Raw genomic sequence first — 23,825 nt, 5'->3', positions numbered from 1 at the left:
TCAGTTCCAAACACTAGAGTTTATTACACAGAAAGTAGGGACTCTCAATATGGAAATCAGGGTGTGAAGTAACCCACTGTGACGATATTTCATTTGCGGACAAAAATGGCTTCAAAGGGAGTCTGGAAAATGTCCAGCGGGAAGGCTGGAATGGACCACATCTCACAACATGGTCCTGTGTGAATGGAGTCGGTACAAGGGGAGGGAGAAACAAAAGAGTGAAATTTCCAAACTACTTCTAATTAAGAAAAGTTTAACTTGTTCCAGTTGCTAAGCGGGCACATTTAAAATGCAGATAAAGTAAGTAAAAAGCAATATACCTTTTAAGACTAAGGAAATTACAAAAGATGGTAATTTTCAAAGTTATCATGTTAAGAAACATGATGGAATCAGGCAGGTAATTGAGAAGTTTCTTGTCAATTGGCAACGTCTTCATCCCCAAATGGTCTAAGAGGACACGAATGACTAGTAAGTATTTTGTTCTAGACAAACATCTTTACACAACGTGCTTTAACGTCCCCACTGGAGGCCCATCAACTTGACCTGCGTCCCCCTAGAGTCAAACCGCCGGGGCTCCTGGGTTGCACAGACGCTTGGGGGCCCCGGGCAGCAGCCGCCACTGCCAGGAACTCGCGGTCGGTGCCGGTCACTTGACGTCCATGGCTGGGCTGCTCTGTAGGCTCTCCTGTGCGGGACGTGTCACCAAGGAGTCCGGTCTGGTCAACTTGAGCCTTCTGCCAGTCTTACCGCAAAACACACTCTCAAATTCCTGAAGTTGAGAAATGACCGTTAATGCACTGAATTTACAGACACGGAAACTATCTCCACAGCACAAAAGGTTGTGTGTTGGGGGGAGCATTTGGCCGGCTCAGTCGGTGCAATGTGCACGGCTCTTGATCTCAGGGTCGTGAGTTTGAGCCCCGTGGTGGGGCGGAGAGAGTACTTACAATGAAAAAAACCTTTAAAAAATTAAAGAAGGTTGAAATTATGAGCTAAATTACTTCAAGATATATAGGCGTCATCTACAAATTCATGTCGCATCTCGTAAGGGGGTGTACAGGATAAAAGGGATTCAAACATTTTTCTCCGTTACATTTACATGTATTTTTAACTTTCTAATAGAGTCTCATAATGCCTGAATATATTATAAAGCCTTCTTTATTTAAAAGCAGCAGCCATACTTACAGATTTTCTATCGTAGCATAATATAACACTTTACCCCTTTATGTGTCAGTGTTCAATCAGCCGCATTAAGGACATCAGTGTTTCAGAGCCATCACTACCATCCATCTCCAGAACTTTCCACCACCCCACACAGACACCGTACCCATGACCTACCCCACACACACCAGCAAGTGTTCCAGGGCAGGCCTGGGGTCAGGGGTTACCTCCGCACCCATAAGACTAAAATCTGGCTCCCGTGGTACCGTCGGCACGGCCCTTGCTCACGCTGTCCTGCCTCCAGGAACTTTTCAAGGCCTCAGCTTTCGTGGCTGGGGCAGGCTGGCTGTCCCGAGCACAGGGTCAGCCCCAAGCTCACAAAAGAAGGCAAGTGCAGACAGCCAGATCTTTGTCAGCCTCTGGGAAACGGGATCGTGGGTCTGCACAACGCGGAAGGCAGACGTCCTATGGACAAAGTGTTCCGTCTCTTCGGGAAATAAAGAACAAGGAGCAAATGTCCATCGAGGGATGAATGGCTCAAGATGCGGTATACATACAGTGGAGCATCACACGGCAATCACAGAGAAGGAAATCTTGCCATTCGCAACTACGTGGGTGGAACTGGAGGGTATCATGCTAAGCGAAACTGGTCGGAGAAAGACAAAAATCATACGACCTTCACTCATAGGAGGACTTTAAGAGACAAAACAGACGAACATAAAGGAAGGGCAACAAAAATCATATAGAAACAGGGAGGGGGACAAAACAGAAGAGACTCACAAATATGGAGAACAAACTGAGGGTTACTGGAGGGGGTGTGGGAGGGGGGATGGGCTAAATGGGGAAGGGGCACTAAGGAACCTACTCCTGAAATCCTTGTTGCACTACACGCTAACTAACTTGAATGTAAATTAAAAAATTAAATTAAAACGTTAGGTCTGCAACTGCTTCAAAATAAAAGAGTCCCACAAGGGAGGCAGGACAGGAGCACAGACAGGCGATCTTGGCCCTGAAGCAGAGTTACAGGAACACAGGAGCTCGGTATTCTGTTCTCTGCACGTTTGTGCACGGACACACTTCCACGAGTTTTTTAAGCATAGCAGTCTTATGCCGCTGAGTCTAGGCTTAAAGGTTCTGTTACAGTAAAAAATATATAACGTGACATTTTGTTTTAACCGCTGTATGTGGTTTTATCCGGCGCACGAACTGCCTTCACGGTGTCGCGTGATCACCACCACTTTTCATCTTTCCACACGGACACTCTGTCCCCCGTCAAACATGACTCTCGCCCTCCCGCAGCCCCTGCCCACCATCCCACTTTCTGTCCCTACGAATGGAACAGCTCCAGGGGCCACACGGAAGTGGACCCACGGGGCGTCTGTCCTCCTGTGACTGGTTCACGTCACTCAGAGCGGCGACGAGGCGCACCCGTGCTGCAGCAAGGTGTCACGCCCTCTCTGCCTACGGCTGAGTAAGCGCCCTCCGGACGCACGCTGCCAGGCACGGGGGCCACCTCCAACATTCTGGCCTCTGAGACCAGAGCTGCTGTGAACACTGACATACAGGCGTCCATCCGGGTCCCTGCTTTTAAGTCTCTCGGGTGCATAACCCCCAAGAGGGATTGCCGGATCGCCCGGTAATTCTAGGGCTAACTTCTTGAGACACCGTCAGACAACTTGCTACAGCAGCCGCACCATCTGACATTCTCACCAGCAGCCCCGAGTTCCAATTCTGCACCTCCTGAGCACCTAGTGTGTCTGTAACAGCCACACGTCACGGTGAGAAGTGGTACTTGCACGTGGTTTTGATCTGCATTTCCCTGATGGTCAGAGATGGCGAGCATCTTCTCATGTACTTGCTGGCCATGTGTTCACCTTCTTTGGAAAAAGGTGCTCGAATCCTTTGTTTTTGTATTGTGTTGCTTTTGTTGCTGGGCTGTAGTGGGTTTATATTTAGTTCACGTCCTGAAAGGGAAGAAGTACTCTGCTGAACGAGTTTAACTTCGGAACCATCTGGAATGGCTGGGGCACGCCACCTGTCCACCTTCAAAGTGGCATCTGATCAAGGCCACCTGTCATTTCTAACGACTATCCCACTCAGCCGCTACATCTGCACATATCTCTAATTTTCTTCCCGAGCTTTCAAAGGTTTTAGGGTCTCAACACAATTTAAGATGAACCATATTTTGACAGTTTCCTATATCCTGACACCCAAAGCCCAAACAGAAAATATCTGCCCGTACTGAGAAGGCAGAATTTCCCTTTGGGAATAATTAAAGCCACAAAGAAGGAAACAATCATTTCCGATGTAAGAAAGCACTCCAGAGATTTCCTGACCAGTGTCCACGCTGCGAGACTAGTGCTGGGCCTCCGCCTTTGTGCCAGGCATCTGTGCGGGCAGCGGGTAAGCTGGTGTGGCCTGGATGCCCGCCCACGGGGTCCCAGCTCTCAATCACGAGGCACTGGGGTGGCTGCGATCGCCAGGCCTCCTTGTAGGCCAGAAGTCAGCGGGCGACTGCCACTCTCCCCTCTCAGTCGGCATCTACTTCAACAAAACCTAAGTGAAACGGCAGAGTTTCAAGGGAGTCTTACAGCTCATCAAGACACCTTGATGACTCCTGGCCAGAGTGTGCAAATACAAGAGAAGCCAAACACAAGAAGTGCATTTCTCAGGGCGCCCGGCTGGCTCAGTAAGGAACAGCCAGTGACTCCTGACCTTGGGGCTGTGAGTTCGAGCCCCATGTTGGGTGTAGAGATTATAGAAACAAAAATAACCTTACAAAAACAAAGCGTGTTTCTTAAGAGGAAGGAGGGCGATGGTTCCGAGCACCCATCAGGAAGCTGCACCAGGAAGTCGGGAAGGGAAAGTACCAGCCACCTGTCTGGGGCAGGGACAGGCGTGCCACACAGCAGAGCAGGAGGGGAAAGTCTGAATCGCCACGAATAGTCTCAACCTAACAAACACAGAATTCACCGAATGGAGTATACACATTCTTTCCAAATAAATCCAAAACTTTTAAAAACTGACGAAGAGGTCACGATGGAAGTCTCAACCAACTTTCAAAAATGGTTTCTTTGTACAGACCATCTTCATTGATGACAATGTAATACGAAAACGTGAAAAACAGGGGCGCCTGGGTGGCTCAGTTGGTTGAGCATTTGACTCTTGGTTTCGGCTGAGGTCACGATCTCACGTTTTGTGGGTTCAAGCCCTGAATCAGGCTCTGCGCTGGTAGCATGGAGTCTGCTTGGGATTCTCTGTCTCCTTCTCTCTCTGCACCACCCCCACTCTGCCTCTCTCAAAATAAAGAAAACTTATAAAAAATTTTAAAAAATAAAATAAAATAAAATACAAAGTAGCCAGAGACCTCTGCTTTAAAAACAGAAAAAGTAAAAAGCCAAATGCTTTTTACCTCAGTGTGACAGAAAAAAATAAAACCTTAAAAAAACGACAGAATAGGTAACGCTTTGAAATAACGGACATAAAAGCAAATTATGATAGAAGAAAACATGATCAGGTGCCTGGGTGGCTCAGTCGGTTGTGTCTGACTTTGGCTCAGGTCATGATCTTGCGGTTCATGAGTTAGGGTCCCGAACTGGGTGAGCCCCGCTTCTCTCTTGCTCACTTGTGCCCCCTTTCTCAAAAAAGAAAAAACGAGAAAATACTACCACTGACTCTGCCCGCCCCCCAAATGCCGACAGAGCAGCAAGAGCAGAATCTGGGACACCCAAGGCTCGCGGAGACTCGGGCGCAGGCACCCAGGTTCAGAGTGACAAAGGAGCAGAGGGGGGACAGAGCTGCAACGGGGCCACCAGGGCCCGGCCACCAGGGCCCACCCACCAGGCCAGGTGACTGTCCTCGCCTTCAGAGCCAAAGAGGGGGTATGTTCCTGTCTGGAAGGTTGAAGGAGGGGTCTGTGTGCAAGGGGAAGGGGACACCAGTCAATAGGGGACCGGGGGATGCTGCGCACCAACTGGGGAGACCGTCAGCCTGTCAGCCGTCACCCCCAGGGCCACGGACTAACTCAGGGTGCCCGTCACTGGTGAAACAGGAACCAACCAGTCAGAGGCTGGCGGACGTGGGGGCAGGAATTCCCGCAGCACCAAGTGCTGGTGCTGCCGGGAGAGTGGGCAGTGGTGGGGGTGGGGGGGGAGGGGGCGGGAGGTGCAGAGGGAGGGGCCGCCCGCGGCTGGGCTGAGATTCCCGATCCTCTCTCTCGGCAGCTCCTCATAACCAGTGGGGAAGCTGCAGAAGACATTATCAGGAGAACAGGCAAATCCAGGCAAATCCAAAGGTTACCCCTGAGCCGGACAACAGTTTTGTACGGAAGTTCCATTTCCTGAGTCTGAGCACCGTATCCCGGTTCCGTAAGACGAGGCTTTTGTTCTTCAGAAATACACAAGTCCTGAGGTATCTACGAGTCGTTATTAAATGGTTCGGGAAAGTATATAATGAGAGATGAAGCATGACAGAGCGAATGGGCTATGACGTTAGCAACTGGTGACTCTGAGTGAGGCTGGTGGGCACCCGCCGAGTTCGGTACAAATCTTGGAAGTTTTCTCGAAGTTTGAAATTCTATCGAAATTCCCCATATAAAGTGAGTCATCTAAATTCAGAGTTCTACAGACGCCCGACCTCATCTCCCCCAAACCTCAACGTCATCATAAGCAAACGTGAGGTGGGGCAGAGTGGTTGCAGCTTAAGGAGACTCAAAGCGTAATTAAACGCAATACAGAATCCACGGGTGGGTGCGGGTTTGGAGGAAAAAAGAAAAGCCGCTACGAAAGTCATTTGAAACATTCCGGGGAAACGCCAATATGGACCATTAGATGACAGCATGGTGATCAACCTCGTGAGGCACAGTAATGGCACGGGGGGTGCGCGGGAGCATTTTCCAGGAGACGCGTCCAGAAATATCTAGAGGCGAGGAGACATGACGCCTGGAAGCGTCTCTGAAACTGCGCGGCCGACACGTGAGTGTGTGATGTAAACACGGTAAACGCTGACCCTGGGTGACGGGTGCGGATGTGTTCGTTGTACTGCGTGTATGTTTGTTAGAAAAACAACACAAACTGGCCTGGAACCAACACAACACTGTATGGTAACTACGCCGGAAGTGAAATAAATTTACAAAGAAACAAGAAAGGGCGCCGAGGGAACCAGGTGTCTGCTGACGGAGCCCCAGACTCCTCTCCCCGTTGCCCTCTGGACGGGGCTCGGTGCCTCCTGGGCGCTGAAAGCCTCGCACGTCTGCACCAGATGCCGGAGGCTGCCCCGGCCGCCCCGGCCAGAGCACCCTCATCTGGCCACACAAACCAGAGCCCCCCCGCCCCCACCGGCCCATGGCGGGCCCCACGCGAAACATCGATCAGATGGCGTCCGTGGGGACGGGCACAGGAGACCCCCCCGAGACAGAGCCAGGCGCCTTGGCGGGGGCTCGGGCGCCACAGCCGCCCGGCGAGACCAGCCTCGGCAAGGGAGGCCTCGGTGCCCCCCCCACCCGCCCCGGCCACTGCCTGCCGGAGCCAGAAACCACCCCAAACCCTGACTCCCCCTCCTCTCCAGCACACTGCCGCCCCAAACGACCCACCCCGATCTCCCCCTAAAACCTAAGAGAGCGGGCCTTCCCTGTGTTCCCCGCAGCTTGCGTGTCCTGCATGGCGGTTCCTCGTTCCCCAGAGACTCACTTTGCCAGTAAAACCACCGGCTGTTTTGTTTTTAAGGCTGACATGCCACTGCTGCCTACGACCCTCCAGACCCCCCGCCGCCCCTGCTGCAGGCAGGGCCCACAGAGCAGCTCTCCTCGTGACAGGACCGACACGCCCCTGCATCGTCCGCTCGGCCAGCAGGCTCTTGGTCTCATTCGAAGGGTGACCCCCCGGCATCCTGAACAAGCCTGGGTGCAGGGACCTGCGGAACGAAACGTGTACTAAAACAACTCGGGAAAATCACTTAAGACTCTCGTGTATTTTATCTGTCAGAACAAAAATAAGTGAAAAAGGGAGACCGGTTACTGAGGAAACAGCCATAGACCCTGCTTGGCGAGCTGTGTGCTAACCCAACAAAGTGCTCCCCGACGTCCCTGCAGCCCCTTTCCTGACCGGCCCTGGAATCTGACCCAGAAGCAAGCCACACATTCAACGTAACTAAGTGCAGAAACACCAGGAAGCATAATGTATATGAAATGTGAAATATAACACCTGTAAGTTTTAACCTATTGAATCTTTGGGTATAGACAAAGACAGTTAACGAATTTTTATCGTTGTCGTAAGCACCTTCAATACGTTTGAATAAATTACATGAATAATTCATTACTAACAGGTACCCAGAGGCAAACATTAAAATCATTTTCAAAAATGTAAAAGCTTGGGGCGCATGGGTGGCGCAGCAGGCTAAATGTCTGACTCTTGATTTTGGCTCAGGCCACGACCTTGTGCTTCATGAGATCGAGCCCCACATCAGGCTCTGCACTGACTGCGGAGCCTGCTTGGGATTCTCCCGTCCTCTCTCTCTCTCTCTGTCTCTCTCCCTGTCTCCCTCCCTCCCTCCCTAGCTTGTAAATGTGTGTGTACTCTCTAAATAAACAAATATCAATTTTTAAACACACATATATACACATATGTATATATGAACGTACGTAAGCTTTTTCCAAAAACGACACACAAGTGGCCAACAGACACGTGAGGCCCGACATCACTCCTCATCAGGGAAAATACAGATCAAAACGACACTGAGATACCACCACCTCACAGCTGTCCGAGCGGCTAAGATTCACAACTCAGGAAACAACAGGTGCTGGTGAGGATGCGGAGAAAGAGGAACCCTTTTGCACTGCAAACCGGTGGGATGCAAACCGGTGTAGCCACTCTGGAAAACAGTGTGGAGGTTCCTCAAGAAGTTAAAAATAGAAGTACCCTACGACCCAGCCATCACACTACCCTGTGTTTGCCCAAAGGCTACAAGACTGCTGATTCAAAGAGGCAAATTCACCCCAATGTTTATAGCAACACTATCGACAATAGCCAAACTATGGAAAGAGCCCAAACGTCCATTGACTGGCGAGTGGATAAAGATGTGGTGGATATATATACACACACACACACACACACACACAATGGAGTAGTACTCAGCCATCAAAGAGAGTAAGATCTTGCCACTGGCAACAATGTGGATAGAACTAAAGTATGATACTGAGTGAAACATGTCATTCAGAGAAAAACAAATACTGTATGAGATCACTCATCTGTGGAATTTAAGAAACAAAACAAATGGGCAAAGGAATAAAGAGACTAACCAAGAACCAGACTCTCAACTACAGAGATCACATCACACCGACGGTCGCCAGAGGGGAGGGGGGTCGGAGGACGGGGGAAATAAGTGACGGGGATGAAGGAGCGCACCTGTCGTGATGAGCACCGGGGGACGTGTGGGAGTGCCGAATCCCTACGTTGTACACCTGAAACTGATATCACGCTGTGTGTTCGCTAACTGGAATTAAATAATAAAAAAAAATACATAAAAGCTTTATTTCATCAAAGTTAACAGTCTATCTCCAACACATAATGTCAAAGAGTAAGTGCATTATAAACAACTGTAAGTGACCCAGTTAGAAGAAACGGGACATAAACGCTGCTCTACAACGCAGCCAACGTACAACGGAAGGACGGAGCCTTGCCGTGCGGAGACACAAGGGAAACGGAAAACCGCCTGCGGTTCCCGGCCCTTCCAGGATCTAGACACGAGAGGCTCTTTCTAAAAGGCTCCGACGTTTCTGCGCCAACCTCAGCTCAGCGCCTAACGGATGCTGAGCCCACAGCAGCAACCACACGACGGCTTCGACAAGGAGCAGGGCCGGGGCGCTGGGCTTGCTTCGCCGAGGCCTCGCCACCACTCCCCCTGACCACCAGCATTCTGAGGCCAGTACCTGCAGCCGAGGTCCCCCCGAGGCAGAGCACTGAAGCCAAAGCCGCAAACGCCTCCGTTCTTCCATCTGAACCACCAGGGAAGGGGCGGCTGGACTCCCATTCACACCATGCGTTCGGTCCTACCTGGAGCCACGCTCGCTCGCTACAATTGCCCCTGGGACTGAACAGACAGGGTCAAGGCAGTGCTGGCTGCAACAAGGAGCCAGATGCTTGGGCTCCAAAGCCCCCAAGTCGTCCCCAGTCACGCAGCCCACCAAAGAGGCTCGCTTCTCCGCCTTCTGAGCGCATGTGAATTCCAGACTATTTAACACGTATCTGTCTCTGTCTCTCCCTCAACTATTCTTGCTTCATCCCATCACAAAGTTTTCAGAGGGTAACAAAAGACCACATCTCCCAGGTCTCTGATACCCCTTCAAGCCCCATACAATCCACTGCACACAGCAGGCGCTCGATCTATGATCTGACAACCGATACTCAGTCACTTACACCGTGCATGTCAGTGAACGGACCCCAGCCGTGCTTCTTATTTCGATACACGAAGAGCTACATCATTAATGGGCGGAGTTCTGTTCTCAGTGAACTCAGTACCTGACCCTGGATTCCAGCAAGAACAACAGTCCAGGATATCTCAGGGAAAAAAGGATAAGTAAGCTCTCTGGTAAGTTTATAAAATTCTAAAAATCTACCTGCTCCGAATACTGACCTTCTTAAGAGAATCTCCGTGTCTCTCCTGAATGTACTTCAGGAACGCTGTGGTCCACTGGAGCGTGGTTGCCTTATCTGTCTCGGCATTGCAGAACGGGACTAGAAGATTCAACTCATCGCAACAAATGCGGATTCTGCGCCTACAGTCAAAATCCAAAGTGATCACCCAGAGAAGCAGAAGCAACACCAAGCAGTAAGGCAAATGTCTGAATGTGTCGCTTGTGGCCCGGCCACCAAGTGCGTGCTCAGGACCACGCTCCGCCACAACCATGTGGCCCTCCTCCACAAGGCCGACCTGCTGCAGGGGTTTCCACGGACTTCTCATGGGTCAGGAGCAAGGGCCAGTTTCCAGTCTCCAGACCAAGCATGGACCCAAGCCCCGGAAACGCGAAGCAAAATTTTGTGGGGGGTTTTCTGGGTGGACAGCTCTCCTTGGGCCAAGGAGCTCACCCACAGCTCAGGGTTGCAGCTATGATCGGCAAGGGACCCCGGGTCAAAAGGATCACACACGACCAGTCTGTTAATGCCCCGAATCCCAGTCATTTGAGAGATCATTCATTTTTTAGAGATCGTTTACATCCCAAGTGGTCTCATGATTTACACCATTTTTTAGCTCTTCCCGATTACCAGCTTATACAACCCTCGTTGCCCATCTTCCCAAGCATACACTCAGAATCTGTCGTAGCGATCTCATGAGGTCAATGTGACAGCTGGCATTTACGAGATGCTAACTTCTACACAGAGGCAGACACGTGTGACGTACACACGTGTTTCATCCTGTCTCCAATCCGTGTGGTAGCCAGCTCTGCTTTGTAGATAAGAAACTCAGATGAGAGGTGATCCCTCTGCAGGCTGTTAAACTACGAAAAGGCAGAGTAAAAATCTAAGTTCTCGCTGTCAGCATACGGTAGAAGGGTTTTCACATAGTAGGTGTTAAATAAATGTTTATGTGATAAATATCAGAGTAGGAAAAATGTCCTTTCTGGTTCACAAGTCCTTGCTGACACAGCGCTTCAAGTAGAGTGTGTGAGTGTGTGTGTGTGCCAGTGGGTGTGAGCGCACCTGTGTAAGAAGATCTAGCTGGCCAGCTAGCTCTAATATATCCTTTTAAAAGGAAAGAAGTCGCCTTGGGTCAACATTTGCCCTTCGTAGCTGAACGTCTGCCTTGTCGCATGCTATAAAAAGGAAACTGGTACAAAGTTCTCAATGAATGACTATGTTAATTATGTTAGGGAAACATCAGGTAAAAATCCAACTGTAATAGAGAAAAACTAGCCACCTTTTGATTCTACATAAAATTGCAGATTCAGGGCGCCTAGGTGGCTCAGTCACTTAAGCATCTGACTTCAGCTCAGGTCATGATCTCATGGTTCGTGGGTTTGAGCCCCGCGTCAGGCTCTGTGCTGACAGCTCAGAGCCTGGAATCTGCTTCGGATTCTGTGTCTCCCTCTTTCTGCCCCTCCCCTGCTCATGCTCTGTCAATCTCTCTCTCTCTCAAAAATAAATATTCAAAAAAATATTGCAGATTCTAAATAAAACCTACAGATAAAACGACAGTTTTAACCCCTTTCTTTCCCAACATTCTTAAAAGAACCAGCCAAAGCTAAGTGCCCCATGGTGCACCCTGGCCATCTCCCAGCAGCCTACTCACAAGGTGGGCCCCTGATGGCATCCGGACACTCAGATTCCAGGGGTTCCCAGCACCATTAGTTAGGAGGGGCTCTCTGCACCCACAACATGTGCGTAAACACGGTTTATGCTGTGCACTGGCTCTTCTCCTGGGGTCCTGGGATTGGCTGCTTGCCAGGTAGGAATGCCTCCGTGACATGCCCACCAAGAAAATCTCGGGGCCCGGAGTCCCTCAGGAGCTTCCCAGCTGGCCACAGCTGGTGCTGGGGTTGCTGAGTGCATCTGGGAGTCCCCTGGGAGGGGACACCTGGGAGCCTGCACCTAGCTCACTGGACGCCCATCCCCCACCCAGCACCTTTGGTAATTTTGCAGGTTCCTTTCTCTGTAATAAATCAAAGCCCTAAGTCCTAAAGAACCATCAAACCTGGGGGGTGGTCCTGGGGACCCCGATCCCCCTAGCAAAACAAAGTCAATATTCACTCTGGCCAACCTCTCTCCACTTTGAACACATTAGGAATCAACTAAACCGCTGGCTCATCAATAACTTGCCCATTACTGCTAATAACTGGAATAAACTTGCGTGTTGATGAACAACCACACGAGTTACCTTCTATCTCTTTCCATGCGGTTATGCCTCTCCCTGCGCTGCGACCTTCCTCCCTGCGGCCCGCTCTGGCTCTGCTCCCCGAGGTTTGCCTGCGAGGACTCCGCGGGCGGCCAAGCGCCCTGTGCGGCGGTGGAAGCTTCACCCACGTTCTGAATCTCTCCAAGGGCTCTTCGCTCTACGTTTGTGTCCAGCTGACGAGTTCTACTCCGATTCCTCTTATTTATTGCTTGCTTACATAGCGCTTCTTCTTTGCAAAAGAAGAAAAAAGTGTATTTTAATGTTTTATTTTACTTGACTTCTTCCCATTAGTGCTGAGTACCTTTGGTGCCATTTTCAACTCCAGACACACATTCACGAGCAAGGGACACACAGGACTCAACAGGAAAAGCTGCACCTACTCCAGGAACTTGTACACAAAGCTCCAAGGTTCAAACCACAAACCTGAACATAAATCTGTAACCAAACGAGAACACTCTGAGTATTATGTAATCGATACAACCTTGTCAAAGGTCCCCTGTTAATCAGCAGATGTTAACTACCACCTATCAACGGAGAAACCAAGAAGTTACTGAACTTCTCTGATGTTCAGAATGAAAAAAGATTTTTTTTCTCCAGAAGATTTTCTTTTATGCGATTATTCTAACGTGACAGCGGATACTCTAACCGCAGTGCCCAGAAGACAAAACGTAGGTGGCCTACGGTTAAATGTGCCCTCACCTCACAAGTGATTCTGCCCACACGAGGAGGGACCACCTCCTAGCTTTGCCTTCTGCTGGAGGAACGCGGCAAATTTCATCACACGCAGAGCGGGAGGCCCCCAGCTAACACGTGCGGGGTGTGCGTTCCCAGGATGCCAAACAAAAGCCAAATAAATCTGTGGCACAGGAGTCACCACCACATCTTTCAGAGCGGGGGACCCGGTGGGGAGCTCAGTGCTGGGAACGCTTTGTTCCTGAAGCTGAGAACTTAGCACACGGTCTGATTAGCAACCTTTAACTCTGCAAACGGTAACACGCGCTTCTGCACGGAGACGCCGAACCACGAGAAGTGCCCGCTGCCTCGGAGGCTCTGTCGCTCCTGTCCTCGCCGGCTCTGGAAAACCTTGGGGTTATCTCGTCCAGTGAGTCAAAAAATAGTTGGCTCCCAGGGAGAAAGGGATTGCGAGCTCACTCTCAAGATGAGCAAGGTTTGCCTTCAGCAGTTTATTTCTAAACCCTTCTGAATCACCTTATGGCCTCTTGTTCCCAACTCAATCCTCTGCTCATCTGCAGATTGTCTCCTAAAGCTTTTATCAGGTTTCAGACTCCTGGCTCACTCGTGAAATATAAAATAAGAAAAAAACATAAACAACACTATTAAGTGCTTTCAGCAACTTGCAGGAAACGGTAAGTTTACGGAAGTCCGTCATTCTTCCGTTCACGGAGATCACTAGCAAGAAAGAGGAGCCTCCAAACTCAATGTTTCCACACTAAGTATAAATATGTTTGGAATTCGAAAGAAAGTTCAAAGTGAAGAAAAGTCCCCCATGTGGAAGTACACTTCCAAGACCATCTCATGTTTACAAACCTCCTCCCCACCCCCCACCCCCCCGTCCCCCTCCCTTCCCCCCCACCAGAATGACATCAGGGCAGCGCCCGCTCCCCTTTGTGGCTTACCTCCTACTTTAATCCAAACCTGCTCAGGCAAAGCTTTGTTTCTACCGCCCAAAGTCTGTTTAGTGGATTCAACTTCCTGCTGGTAACAGAAAGAAAATGCTCTAGGCAATCCAAAATCCTGATGCTTGGCAGCTTCGAGTATAGAACATGGGTTACTAGAGCTCTGGAAAAACGAAGCCACAGGAACTTTATCAGCATGAGACCCAGTCGGTCCCCTCGATTCCACACAAAGCACATGCACTTGCACAGAAATCACGTCAAAGACACCACGCGCTACACGGAGGATTTTAAGACATTCCCCGACCGCATAAACACTCTCGACGTTAAGGATTATTAAGCTTGGCGAAAGAGAAATCCTTCAGATCGAATGAACTCAACTCAAATCCATTTGCTACAAAACAAAAGAGCAAAGCGGGACCAACTGTCCCCTTACCTGCACCTGCGACGGGTTCGAGCCGGCGTTGGCCGTGAACACAGGGTACGTGAACTGCAGGGCCGTGGCCGCGGTGGCGGTTTTATTTTTCACTAACGTCGTGCATTTGTTTTGTTGCTGATGAAGAGGGACGTTCATTAATTCGGAAGGATGTCGGATAAGAGTGACCAAACTGCCGAGACAAAAAAAACGTGTGAAGAGTGTGTTGCGGGAAATGTCCCAAAGCGGTACAATCGCCTTTTCTAGAACGCGCAAGTCTGTTAGGGTGAACGAATGCCCCTCATCACGGAAACCTCTGGCGAACAATCACCGACTGGTGCTGCGGCGCACAAGCTCAAGCTTCTTCCTCACGGAGGATCGGGAGGCTGTGTGTCACTGACAATCTCTCTTGCTCTGTTTTTTTGGCCATTCTCCAAACTCTGATGACTGAGGGCGAAGTGGGGACCGCCACTGGCTAGGGACGGACAGAAAGCCGAGGAGCCGCCGCAGCACACGGGCCGCTCCTCTCCAGGAGTCGCCCCTGGGGCAGGACTGACGGGCTGGCTGCAGGAGAAGCCTCAGGGTCAAAGCCTCAGGACAAGACGCTTTCCTTCCACAAAGCTGCGTCCGTGCGCGCAGTGAAGACACCGCTAACCTGGGTCAACATGGGGGAAACACACCTCTCCTGACACGCAGGCGGATAATTCGGTGCTCAGAAGCATTGGCACACCGATCTCAACTGGAACTTAGCCCTTCCGCGTGCAGACACTGCTGACCACAGAAGCCCACGCTCTGGGGTGTGTACTCAGTACTCCCAAGTGCTTGCTCACCGGCACCTGCACAGGGCACAGAACCTTGCAAGTCGGCCTCAGGCCCGCGGAAGCCGGCCCCCTGTTACGATGCCAGCCGGGAGGAAGCTGGGGGCTTTCTAGCGGCTGACTTTACCTGCGCCCTGACCCAGCTGGGCCCAATCCCTATTAAAACGCAAGCTGCGGTGGCGCTGGCTTTGCACCAGATCACCTAGTCTCTACCCAGACCCGGCCACGCAGATACCAGTCAGAGCCAGGCTGGCGGCCTCCTCACCAGGGGTCCGCATGTGCACCCAGACTGACTTTGGCCTCTGCACGGGACCTTCCGGTCCGCACCCTGACGGAGGCTGGCGGCCTCCTGTGCGCGCAGACCCGGCGCGGCCCGCCCCCCGCGCCCTCCCCGCGCCCGGCCGCCCTGGGGTGGACACCCACTTGTTGAGCGCCACGCCGGGCTCGGGGGGCTCGGCGCCGCGCGGGGCGGAAGGCGGCTCAGCGGGGATGCTGTTGAAGCGGTCCTCCAGGCGGACGCGCACGGCCGACTTGGCCCGCGCCTCGGGCGCGCCCTCCGCGTTCTCCTTGCCGCCGCCGCCGTCGGGCGCCTTGGGCCGCGGCGCGCCCGGGCCGGGGCCGTCGGCGCCCGGCGTCTTCTCGGCGGCGGCGGGGGCGCCCGCCTCGCTGAGCAGCATCATGCGCAGCTCCTGGAAGTCGACGTGGCCCAGGCAGGGCGCGGCGCCCGCGAAGCCGCCGTCGGCCAGCGCGGGCGGGCACAACACCGGGTACACGGACGCCGCGCCCCCGGCCGCCGCCGCCGCCGCCGCCGCGCCCCCCGCCGCCGCGAAGCCGCCCGCCGCCGTCGCCGCGCCCGGCGCCGTGGCCGCCAGAAAGGCCGAGCTGAGGCGTGCGTCGAGCTCGCCGTCGGCCGCCGCCGCCTCCATGTGCGAGTAGAGGATGTGCTGCAGCTGCGTGTACTCCACCTCCGTCATCTCCACCAGACTCAGGTCGGTGGTCGTGAAGCTCAGCCCCGCCTCGCCCGGCGCCGCGTCCGCGCCCTCGGGGCCCGCCGGCCCGCCCGCCTGCGGCGGCTCCCGCGGCCCGGGGCCCGACATGCCGGCGCCAACGGCGGGGCGCGCGGCGGGGCCGGCGGGCACCGGGCCGGCGCGGCGTCGCCGGGCGACGTTGGGGGGGGCGGGAAACCGCTGGGCCTACAGCGCGCCTGCGCCGCGCCGCGCCGCCCCGCAACGGAAACCCCACCCCCTGTGCCGAGGCCCCGCCCCCTGGGCCCCACCCTCGCCAACCGCCTGGCCGGCTGCCCGCCGCGCCGCGCCGCGCCCCGCCCCCGACGGCGGAGAGGGCGGTGGCGGTGCAACGGGAGTTGCGCGCGCAGGTGTGTGGGTGGGTGGGGAGCCGCGGTGGTGGGCTGCGTGCGCAGGTCGGGGGCGGGGCGATGCGGGGGATGCGCGCGCAGGGCGAGGGCGAGGGCGGGGCCGGGGCCGGGGCCGGGGCCGGGGCCGGACGGGCGCGTGCGCTTTAGCCGTTCACAGGTACTACACCTACCCCGGGTACCTGTGCGAGGTACCTGTGCGGGGAGGAGGCGGTCTGCAGCCTGGTGACGTGTCGGTCATACCGCCGCATCCCGGCGCACACCGCAGTCGTGCTCCCCGAGTGCGCAGCGCCCCTCTGCCGCGTCGTTTCTGTGAACATATGCGAGATCGTACCGTGCACGTGGTTTTAAGGCTTTTCTCCCGCTTAAAACGTCCTCGGGAGGGAAGTGGTGGGCTCCTCAATAAACGATATCAGGACAGCGGATTCATCCTTTGGAAAAAGAAAAAGCAAACCAAGCTAGAGCACTTATTTCCACACCAGACACAGAGATTAGCTAGAGGTGATTGAAATATGGAAGTTTAAAAAGCGAAATTACAAAGCCGCTAAATACACAGAGGGGCGTGGGTAAAACCTTTGAGAAGATTCCAAGCGCGGCACCAACACAGACCACAATGCGCACAGAGTCACCAGGACCTTGTTAAAAAGCAGATTCTAATTCAGGCCTGGGTGGGACCCGGAAGCCACTTTCTCAGGAGCCCCATCTGATGCGTGTGCTGCTGCTGAAAGGACCTCGCTGAACAGCAAAATCACAGAGTGCTGTGTCACTGAGAAAGTAAACTCAAGATTATATCTGATTTAGTTTTTCACTTACTGGAATTAAAGACCGTCGGCACCTACCACGTGTGTTTGTTTCTCATTTGGGTGGGGTTCCTGCAGACAGTTTTCGAGGCCTCTTTTGTTTAGAGGTGGAATGCGAGAATGATGTGGCTTCACTGGAACTGGCATTGGAAGTAAAACGTGAAGAGAATACCAAACGTGCTTTTCTAAAGTCTAAGTGCAGCTCCCAGGGGTGCCGCCCACCCCCCGGGAGGCAGCCCCCCAGAGCTGTGAACCCCACCGAGAATCCCGGCGCAGCCCGGCGTGCATGCGGGGAGTGAGGTCTCCAGCCGTGGCTCCTGTGAGCGAATAGCAGCCTCTGCCCCAAACAGGCAAGAAAATCGAATTTGAGAGGGGCCGGGAGAAGGGACTGGGCCGAATCAGCACGGCACATGCGGTCCTCATCTGGGGGAAGACCCACGGTGGGTCACAGAGTCAGCTTAGCGGCTGTGGACCCACCATTGAAAACCGAAAGCACACCCTCGGTGTGAGCCGAGCTTCATGAGGGTAAGTGCCGCATGTGAAACCATCATAGAAACATACATTCTGTGAAACCGGTGTGACCTGATATCAAAACCGGATAAAGACGTTACAGGAATATAAAACCACAGAGCAATGTCTGATGAACAAACGTGCAAAAATCCTTAATAGAATCTTAGCAAATTGAATGCAACAAGATCTTTAAAGAAGAGTGATACATCACAACCAAGTGGGGATTACTCCAGTGACACAAGTTTCGTTCACATTCGAAAATCAACCAACATAATGTACTGTGTTAACGGCCAAAAAAGGGGCGCCTGGGTGGCTCGGTCAGTGAAGTATCTGACTCTTGGTTTCAGCTTGGGTCGTGATCTCACGGTTCATGGATTCGAGCCTCCCCCTTCGCTGTGCTGACAGCAGGGAGCCTGCTTGGGATCCTCTGTCTCTGCCCCAACCCTGCTTGCACGAGTGTGTGCGCGTGCGCACGCGCTCTCTCTCTCTCTCTCTCTCTCTCTCTCAAAATAAACAAACTTTAAAAAGACCACAAAGAAAAAAAAAAGTATGATAAACTCAAAATTGCCACAAGAAAAAAGAACGTGTTTGACAAATCTAACATCCATTTCTGAGAAAAACTGCAAAGCACGAATGGAAGGGAACTTCCTCAACCCGATAAAGGGCATCTGGGAAGTAACCACAGCGAGCATCATACTTAACAGCACAAGACTGAATGTTTTCCACAGGTTAGGAAAAGGGCAAAGATCTCCACCATCACCACGTCTGTCTGACATCACACCGGAGTCTATGCAATACGACGAGCAGGAGAAAAGAATTCGTAAGGAGACAAAAGTGCAGACAGTATGATCTATGTAGAAAATCCTACGGAACCTGGAAAAAAGCTAACAAGTGACTTCGGCAAGGTCACAGAAAAGAACAGCACACGCATACCGCTGTCTTCCCATACACCGGCAGTGGACGTGTATATGCTGCCGTTAAAATACGATACGTTTACCACCACTCAAAATACGCCGAGGTCTGAACTTAACAAAACGTGCATCTGACACGTATGTCGGGTATCATACTGAACATCTTCCCTGAAAATCCTCGGTGCTCCGCCTGTCCCTCCCCTCCCCGCCCCTCAGGAAGCCACTGACTTCTCCGTTTCCATGATTTTGCTTTTCCCAGAGTGTCATACGGTTGGAATCACACAGTGTGTAGCCTTTTCTGACTGGCTTCTTTCTCTTGGTAATATGCGATTAAGCTTCCCGCATGTGTCCCCAGGGCCTTGGGAGCTCATTTCTTTTTAGCCCTGAATAATAGTCTGCTGTCTGGGTGGTCCACACCCACCGAGGGCATCTTGGCTGCTTCGAGTCTGGGCGATTGTGAATAAAGCTGCCATAAACATCCGTGTGCGGGTTCTTGTGTGGACGGAAGTTTTCTACTTCTTTGGGTAACTGTCAAGGACATGGCTGTGGATCGTGCGGTAAGAGTATGTTTACTTTTGTAAGAAACCACCACGCTGCCTTCACGAGCGGCCTCGCCGTTCCGCACTCCCGCCGGCCAGGGTGAGCGCTCCTGCCGCCCACGCCCTCGCCAGCGTCTGGGGTCAGAGTTCTGGGTTTGGGCCCTTCTGAGAGAGGTACGTGGCGGCCTTTGGAAGACTCCGTCACGGCGCCAGCCGGGTGGCGGGAGAAGCTTGCAGGGCTGGGGCGCTGCCTCTCAGGACGCACGCTCGGGGTCAGCACCAATTTATGATGCTCTTTCTCCACCGCCGGGATTCGTGGGTCTGGGAACCAAGGGCTGGAAATGGGGTGGCGCCTCTCGCTGTTCCCTCTGCTGATCCACTAGCTGGATCTTTGCTGCCCGTTCCTGCCACTTCTGGTTCTAGAAGGGTCCGTTCAAAGGGAAGAGAGCTTCCTCTAGAGGACGCAGTGATGGTCTCGCGGGGCTGTCGGCGGGGACGGCCACCTGGCCACTTCGGCCCCTCCATGCCAGTGAACGAACGGGCAAAGGAGGGAGACTGCCCTGGCCGGGGTGACCCGGCCTCCTAGCAAGGGCAGTGAGGCTGCTACTTGTCAGTGAGGGTCAGGAGAACACGCCTGAGATGCTGGAGCGTTCCTGGGGCCACCTCTTGGTAACCCCCAAGTCCTGTGATTGAATCAGTGAAGCCACCACGAGGCAATTCAGGCGGGATCGCCGATAGTTCGGGCCCGAAGGAAGGACGCTCTGGGGCACCCACCAGGCAGGGAGTCTAGACCGGCTGAGGAGCTCCAGGACCAAGGGAGCGTGGACTGAATGGCGAGGAAGCCAAGAGACCCTGGTTACGGCCACATGGCCCACTGCAGAGGCGACCACCCCAGGAGTGTCCCTTCCTGCTTCGGAGATAACATACATGTGTGTGCTTATTAACCGCATACTCTTGTTTTCTTCTGCCCTCTTGACCCTCTTGTCTGACATCGGGCGTGTTGAGAGTGGCTGACCTCATCCCGAGCTCCAGGTGGGAGTGTGGGCCGGTGGAGAACACCGAACTTGAACTTCGCCAGGGCAAGGAGGGACTGTCTCCTCCTGGGAGTGGGCGTATTTCCGGGATAGCTGCACCCAGTTAGGTGGGAGCGCCACTCTGCCATTGTGTTTGTTTAGAGTGTATGGTTTATTTGTTTTTATTAAAAAAATTTTTTTAATGATTATTTACTTTTCAGAGAGAGAGGGAAAGATGGAGTATGACTGGGGGAGGGGCAGAGAGAGAGGGAGACCCAGAATCCGAAGCGGGCTCCAGGCTCCGAGCTGTCAGCACAGCACCCAATGCGGGGCCCGAACTCACGAACCGTGAGATCATGACCTGAGCCAAAGTTGGATGCGTAACCGACTGAGCCACCCAGGCACCCTTGGAACTTAAGGTTTAAAAGGTGGCTTTGAGCAGGCTTGGGGGCCAGTCTGGGGGCTGTGCTGGGGGCCGGGCTGGCGGAGCAGGAGGCCCTCTCCTGCATATTCCCAGTTCAGGGGGTCACCAGAGGCACTTGTATGTGAGATCCAGACACCGGAAGAGAAGCCCCCGCCGGCTGCTTTGCAGCACCGAGGGGTCTTGTGCGTGGCGGCTCACGTGGCTGGCATGGGCTGTGGCTGGGCTACGTGAGCCACGAGAACGCACCAGCACACGTGTCTCTCTCACTCCTCCCACCTTGGAGGCGAGGGCATCCTGCCGGAGAAGCCGGAACGACAGACGACCCCCTGCCCCGGCCTGACCTTGCTTCCCCTTGCCTCTGCCTGTCTCGCAGACTTGGAGCTCTGGCCTGCGGGGCGCGGACCACGGGCTGCCCACAGCATCACCCTGCGGCCACAGCGGGCAGGGTAGGTGCTATGAGGAGCCTCCCTGATGCCTGTCTGTCTGTCCATCCTGTATCCCTGTCTTCAGGGTCCTCTGTGCCCGGGATGACCCACGCAAGAAGAGATCATGAAGAAGCGAGTTGCGCCCACGGCACTCGCAGTCAGGAAGCTGTTTGCCGAGCGTCGCGTTGTCGCTGTGGTTTGTGAGCTTTGTTCACTCCTCAAGGTGGACGAGGACTGAGGGAATCTGATAAACCTTTGTTACAGGTGTGAGTTTCATTAGCCACTTAGGAGGCTTTTATTAAGTATCTTTGTAATTGATATCTAAGTATTTGGAAATTTACTCTTTTAAGTTTCTTTGTTTTGACGTACATATACAGAGGGAGTACGTGGACAGGGGCGGGGCAGAGAGAGAATCCCAAGCAGGCTCCACGCTGTCAGCCTAGAGCCCCACGCAAGGCTGGATCTCACGAACCTCGAGATGGTGACCCGGGCTGAAATCAAGAGTCGGATGCTCAACCAAGTGGGGCGTTCTGCTGACGGAGCCATCCAGGTGCCCCTGGAAATTTAATTATTATTAAATACTGATTATAAGGACGTTAAACATTTAATTTCGAGTTTAAATATTTATTTAAGAAACATCATTCCCTAGATTTGTAAGACAAAGAAATGGGACGGGGAACAAAATGTGAGTTTCCCTCTGCTTGCCCAAAGATTTCTCAGCTATCAAAGTATTGATTAGTCAGACACATGTGCGCGCACACACGCAGAAGGAAAGACAAACCAGGGGAAAGTTCTAGGCAACCGCTTCGAACTTGCGAGAAATGAGAGTGAGCATGGGCTGGCAGAAGCCAGAGCTTCATGCTGCCCTGGTCGGGGGCAAGGTGACAGGCATCAGGAGCGGTAGCGGGGACAGACGGTCTCCAGTGACAGCCTGCAAAATCCCAACACGGCGAAAGCAGCCAGGGGTAGACCAAGTCCCTTCCGGAGAAATTCGGGGGGGGGAGTTCCAGGAAAAGGGGCAGGACAAGGAGGCAGGATCCGCAGGGCAGGACAGACAAGGGGTCATCCAGCCGCGTGGCAGAGACAGAACGAAGGAAGTGGCAGAGGAAAGACCCCAGGCCCAGGTCAGAGGGCGCCACCCACCCCCGGTCTGTTTTTTTAAAGAAGAAGAGATGTTCACTTATTGCTGTGTAATTACAGATACGTGGGGGGGTCTTTTCTGAAATCAAAGGCGAGTCACTGCCGGAATAAGGCTTTGCCGAATTCCGGGCGAACAAAGCCGGACTGCTGCAGAATCACCTCCAGAGTTGAGCTCCTTTCTTTTTGTCCCTGATGTGTGCGCACATGCATGGGTGTGAGTGTGCGTGAGTGTGCATGTGCACACGTGTGTGTGTGTTTGTGTATGTGTACAAGTGCAGCTGCGGGGGGTAGGACTCACCTCTGGTTGCTGCCAACGCGACGCCTGGCCTCCACTCTTCGTCTGGGCGACACGGCGTCACTTCCAGTAACCGTCACTCGCTTGGGCATCTTCTGTGAGTTTTGGCACTTGCAAACAGCCACGCAGCCAACACCCCACCCCCGTGACTCCCTGGTGCCGCTCCCCATCGGCGTGCTCCCCTCACCCCAGCCCCATCTATCCCCGCTGTCATGTGATGGGCTGGTGGCCTCCGGTCTGGCTTCTCCCCCTCGCTCGACACAGCAGAGGCCCCCGCACCGCGGCCCGTGCCCGCTCGTGCTCACTTTCACAGCTGGGCTGCGGCTGAGCCCCGGCTGGGACATGCGTGGACAGAGGGGACTTCGGGTGGTCTCCCGGTTTGGGCAGTTATGAGTAAATCACTGTAGATGTTTGCTTACAGATTTTCGTGTGTGCAGAAGTCTTCCTCCGTGTAGGGCAGCTTCCCACCCTTTGAAAAACGGCGGCTCCCCAAGAAGCCCCTCCAGACTTTTCTCGGCGCTGGGCCCTTCGGAGGGCCACAGACCGTTGCAGTAGCTAAGACCTGTACCCCCAGAACCAGCCTTGGCCCCCACGGGGGTGACACTGCCCTGCGGATAACGCATGCTTTGGGGGCATGTGTCCAGCAGGGCGCCTGCTGGGTGGTGTGGAAGGTGACGGAGAAGTCACTGATAGGAACCGGGCACTGCCTGCCTGGCTGTGGCTCCGGCTGCCCTTCCTCGCCGCGGTGCTGACCCCTCCTCTGGTTTTCTGGCAGGCCCGGACTCGTTCCTGTGCAGCAAGGGGTGGCCGTGTGACACAGCGTGGCGACAAGATATAAGCAAAAGTTTCAACCAGGACGGCAGATGGGGCAGGGCTGTCCTGCTACGGCTCTGTCTCTCGGGCTGGCTTCCTCCCAGAACACTGAGATGATGATGTCACGCCTGCAGGGGCAGCCTTCTTGCAACCATGAGGACAAAGTCACAAGCTGAGGACGGGGCTGTCAGGGACACGGAGGCCGCTCTACCCACTGGGACTGCCTGCCTCTAGGTGCGTGTGAAGCACGCAGACATACGCTAGGTGGTCTCTGTTCATTGGGCTTTTCCTAAATGCGTGTCCTTGGTGATGCACCCGAACATCAGCAACACGTGCACATAAGAAAGGGGCTGGAAATACCGCTAGGAAGGCTTGTGTCTGGATGTTTCTGGATGACCACATTCACGGGGAGGGGACGGCAGATCTTCATTTTCTTCATATGCTCCTTTCATTTCCTACATGCTCCGCGGTTGATGCTTAGGACCTCACGGATCTATAGGGAGCATTCATTCTCTTGAAAGGAGAAGATACAAACCTTGTCAACAATGGGAAAAATACAAAATGACTTAAAAATTTTTTTTTAACGTTTATTCATTTTTGAGAGACAGAGCATGAGCAGGGGAGGGGCAGGGAGAGAGGGAGACACAGAATCGGAAGCAGGCTCCGGGCTC

The 23,825-nt window shown here is 53.5% G+C and overlaps 1 protein-coding gene across 4 annotated transcripts; it reads right to left on the bottom strand.

Moving 5' to 3' along the window:
* On the bottom strand, positions 1 to 16,054 carry TCFL5 (transcription factor like 5). 4 transcript variants are annotated; one of them, XM_053199746.1, is made up of 6 exons: positions 15,336 to 16,054; positions 14,116 to 14,287; positions 13,683 to 13,758; positions 12,028 to 12,271; positions 9,790 to 9,931; positions 1 to 769 (listed from the first exon to the last, which is right to left on the bottom strand). In XM_053199746.1, exons 1-6 carry the CDS (start codon positions 16,007 to 16,009, stop codon positions 647 to 649), a joined length of 1,431 nt encoding a protein of 476 aa, XP_053055721.1. In that variant the 5' UTR covers positions 16,010 to 16,054; the 3' UTR covers positions 1 to 646. The 4 variants fall into 4 exon arrangements, with proteins under 4 accessions (XP_053055721.1, XP_053055720.1, XP_053055719.1 ...); XM_053199745.1 differs by having other exon boundaries at positions 12,028 to 12,274; positions 15,336 to 16,053; XM_053199744.1 differs by having other exon boundaries at positions 13,683 to 13,845; positions 15,336 to 16,052.
* Between the last annotated feature and the right edge of the window lie 7,771 nt (positions 16,055 to 23,825).

Source organism: Acinonyx jubatus, chromosome A3 (genome assembly GCF_027475565.1).
Source record: "Acinonyx jubatus isolate Ajub_Pintada_27869175 chromosome A3, VMU_Ajub_asm_v1.0, whole genome shotgun sequence".
Classification (NCBI taxonomy): domain Eukaryota; kingdom Metazoa; phylum Chordata; class Mammalia; order Carnivora; family Felidae; genus Acinonyx; species Acinonyx jubatus.
Note: the sequence above shows the minus strand (reverse complement) of the source record. Positions and strands in the feature narration are given on the sequence as shown.

What these genes read in the sequence shown, in the direction of transcription:
- TCFL5 (XM_053199743.1), bottom strand. Translation starts at nt 16,009, where the DNA reads ATGTCGGGCCCCGGGCCGCGGGAGCCGCCGCAGGCGGGCGGGCCGGCG. An exon ending in CGAACCCGTCGCAGGTGCAG is followed by an intron (nt 13,846 to 14,115) that starts GTAAGGGGACAG and finishes TCGTTTTTCCAG; the next exon opens with AGCTCTAGTAACCCATGTTC. An exon ending in ACGGAGATTCTCTTAAGAAG is followed by an intron (nt 770 to 9,789) that starts GTCAGTATTCGG and finishes TCTCAACTTCAG; the next exon opens with GAATTTGAGAGTGTGTTTTG.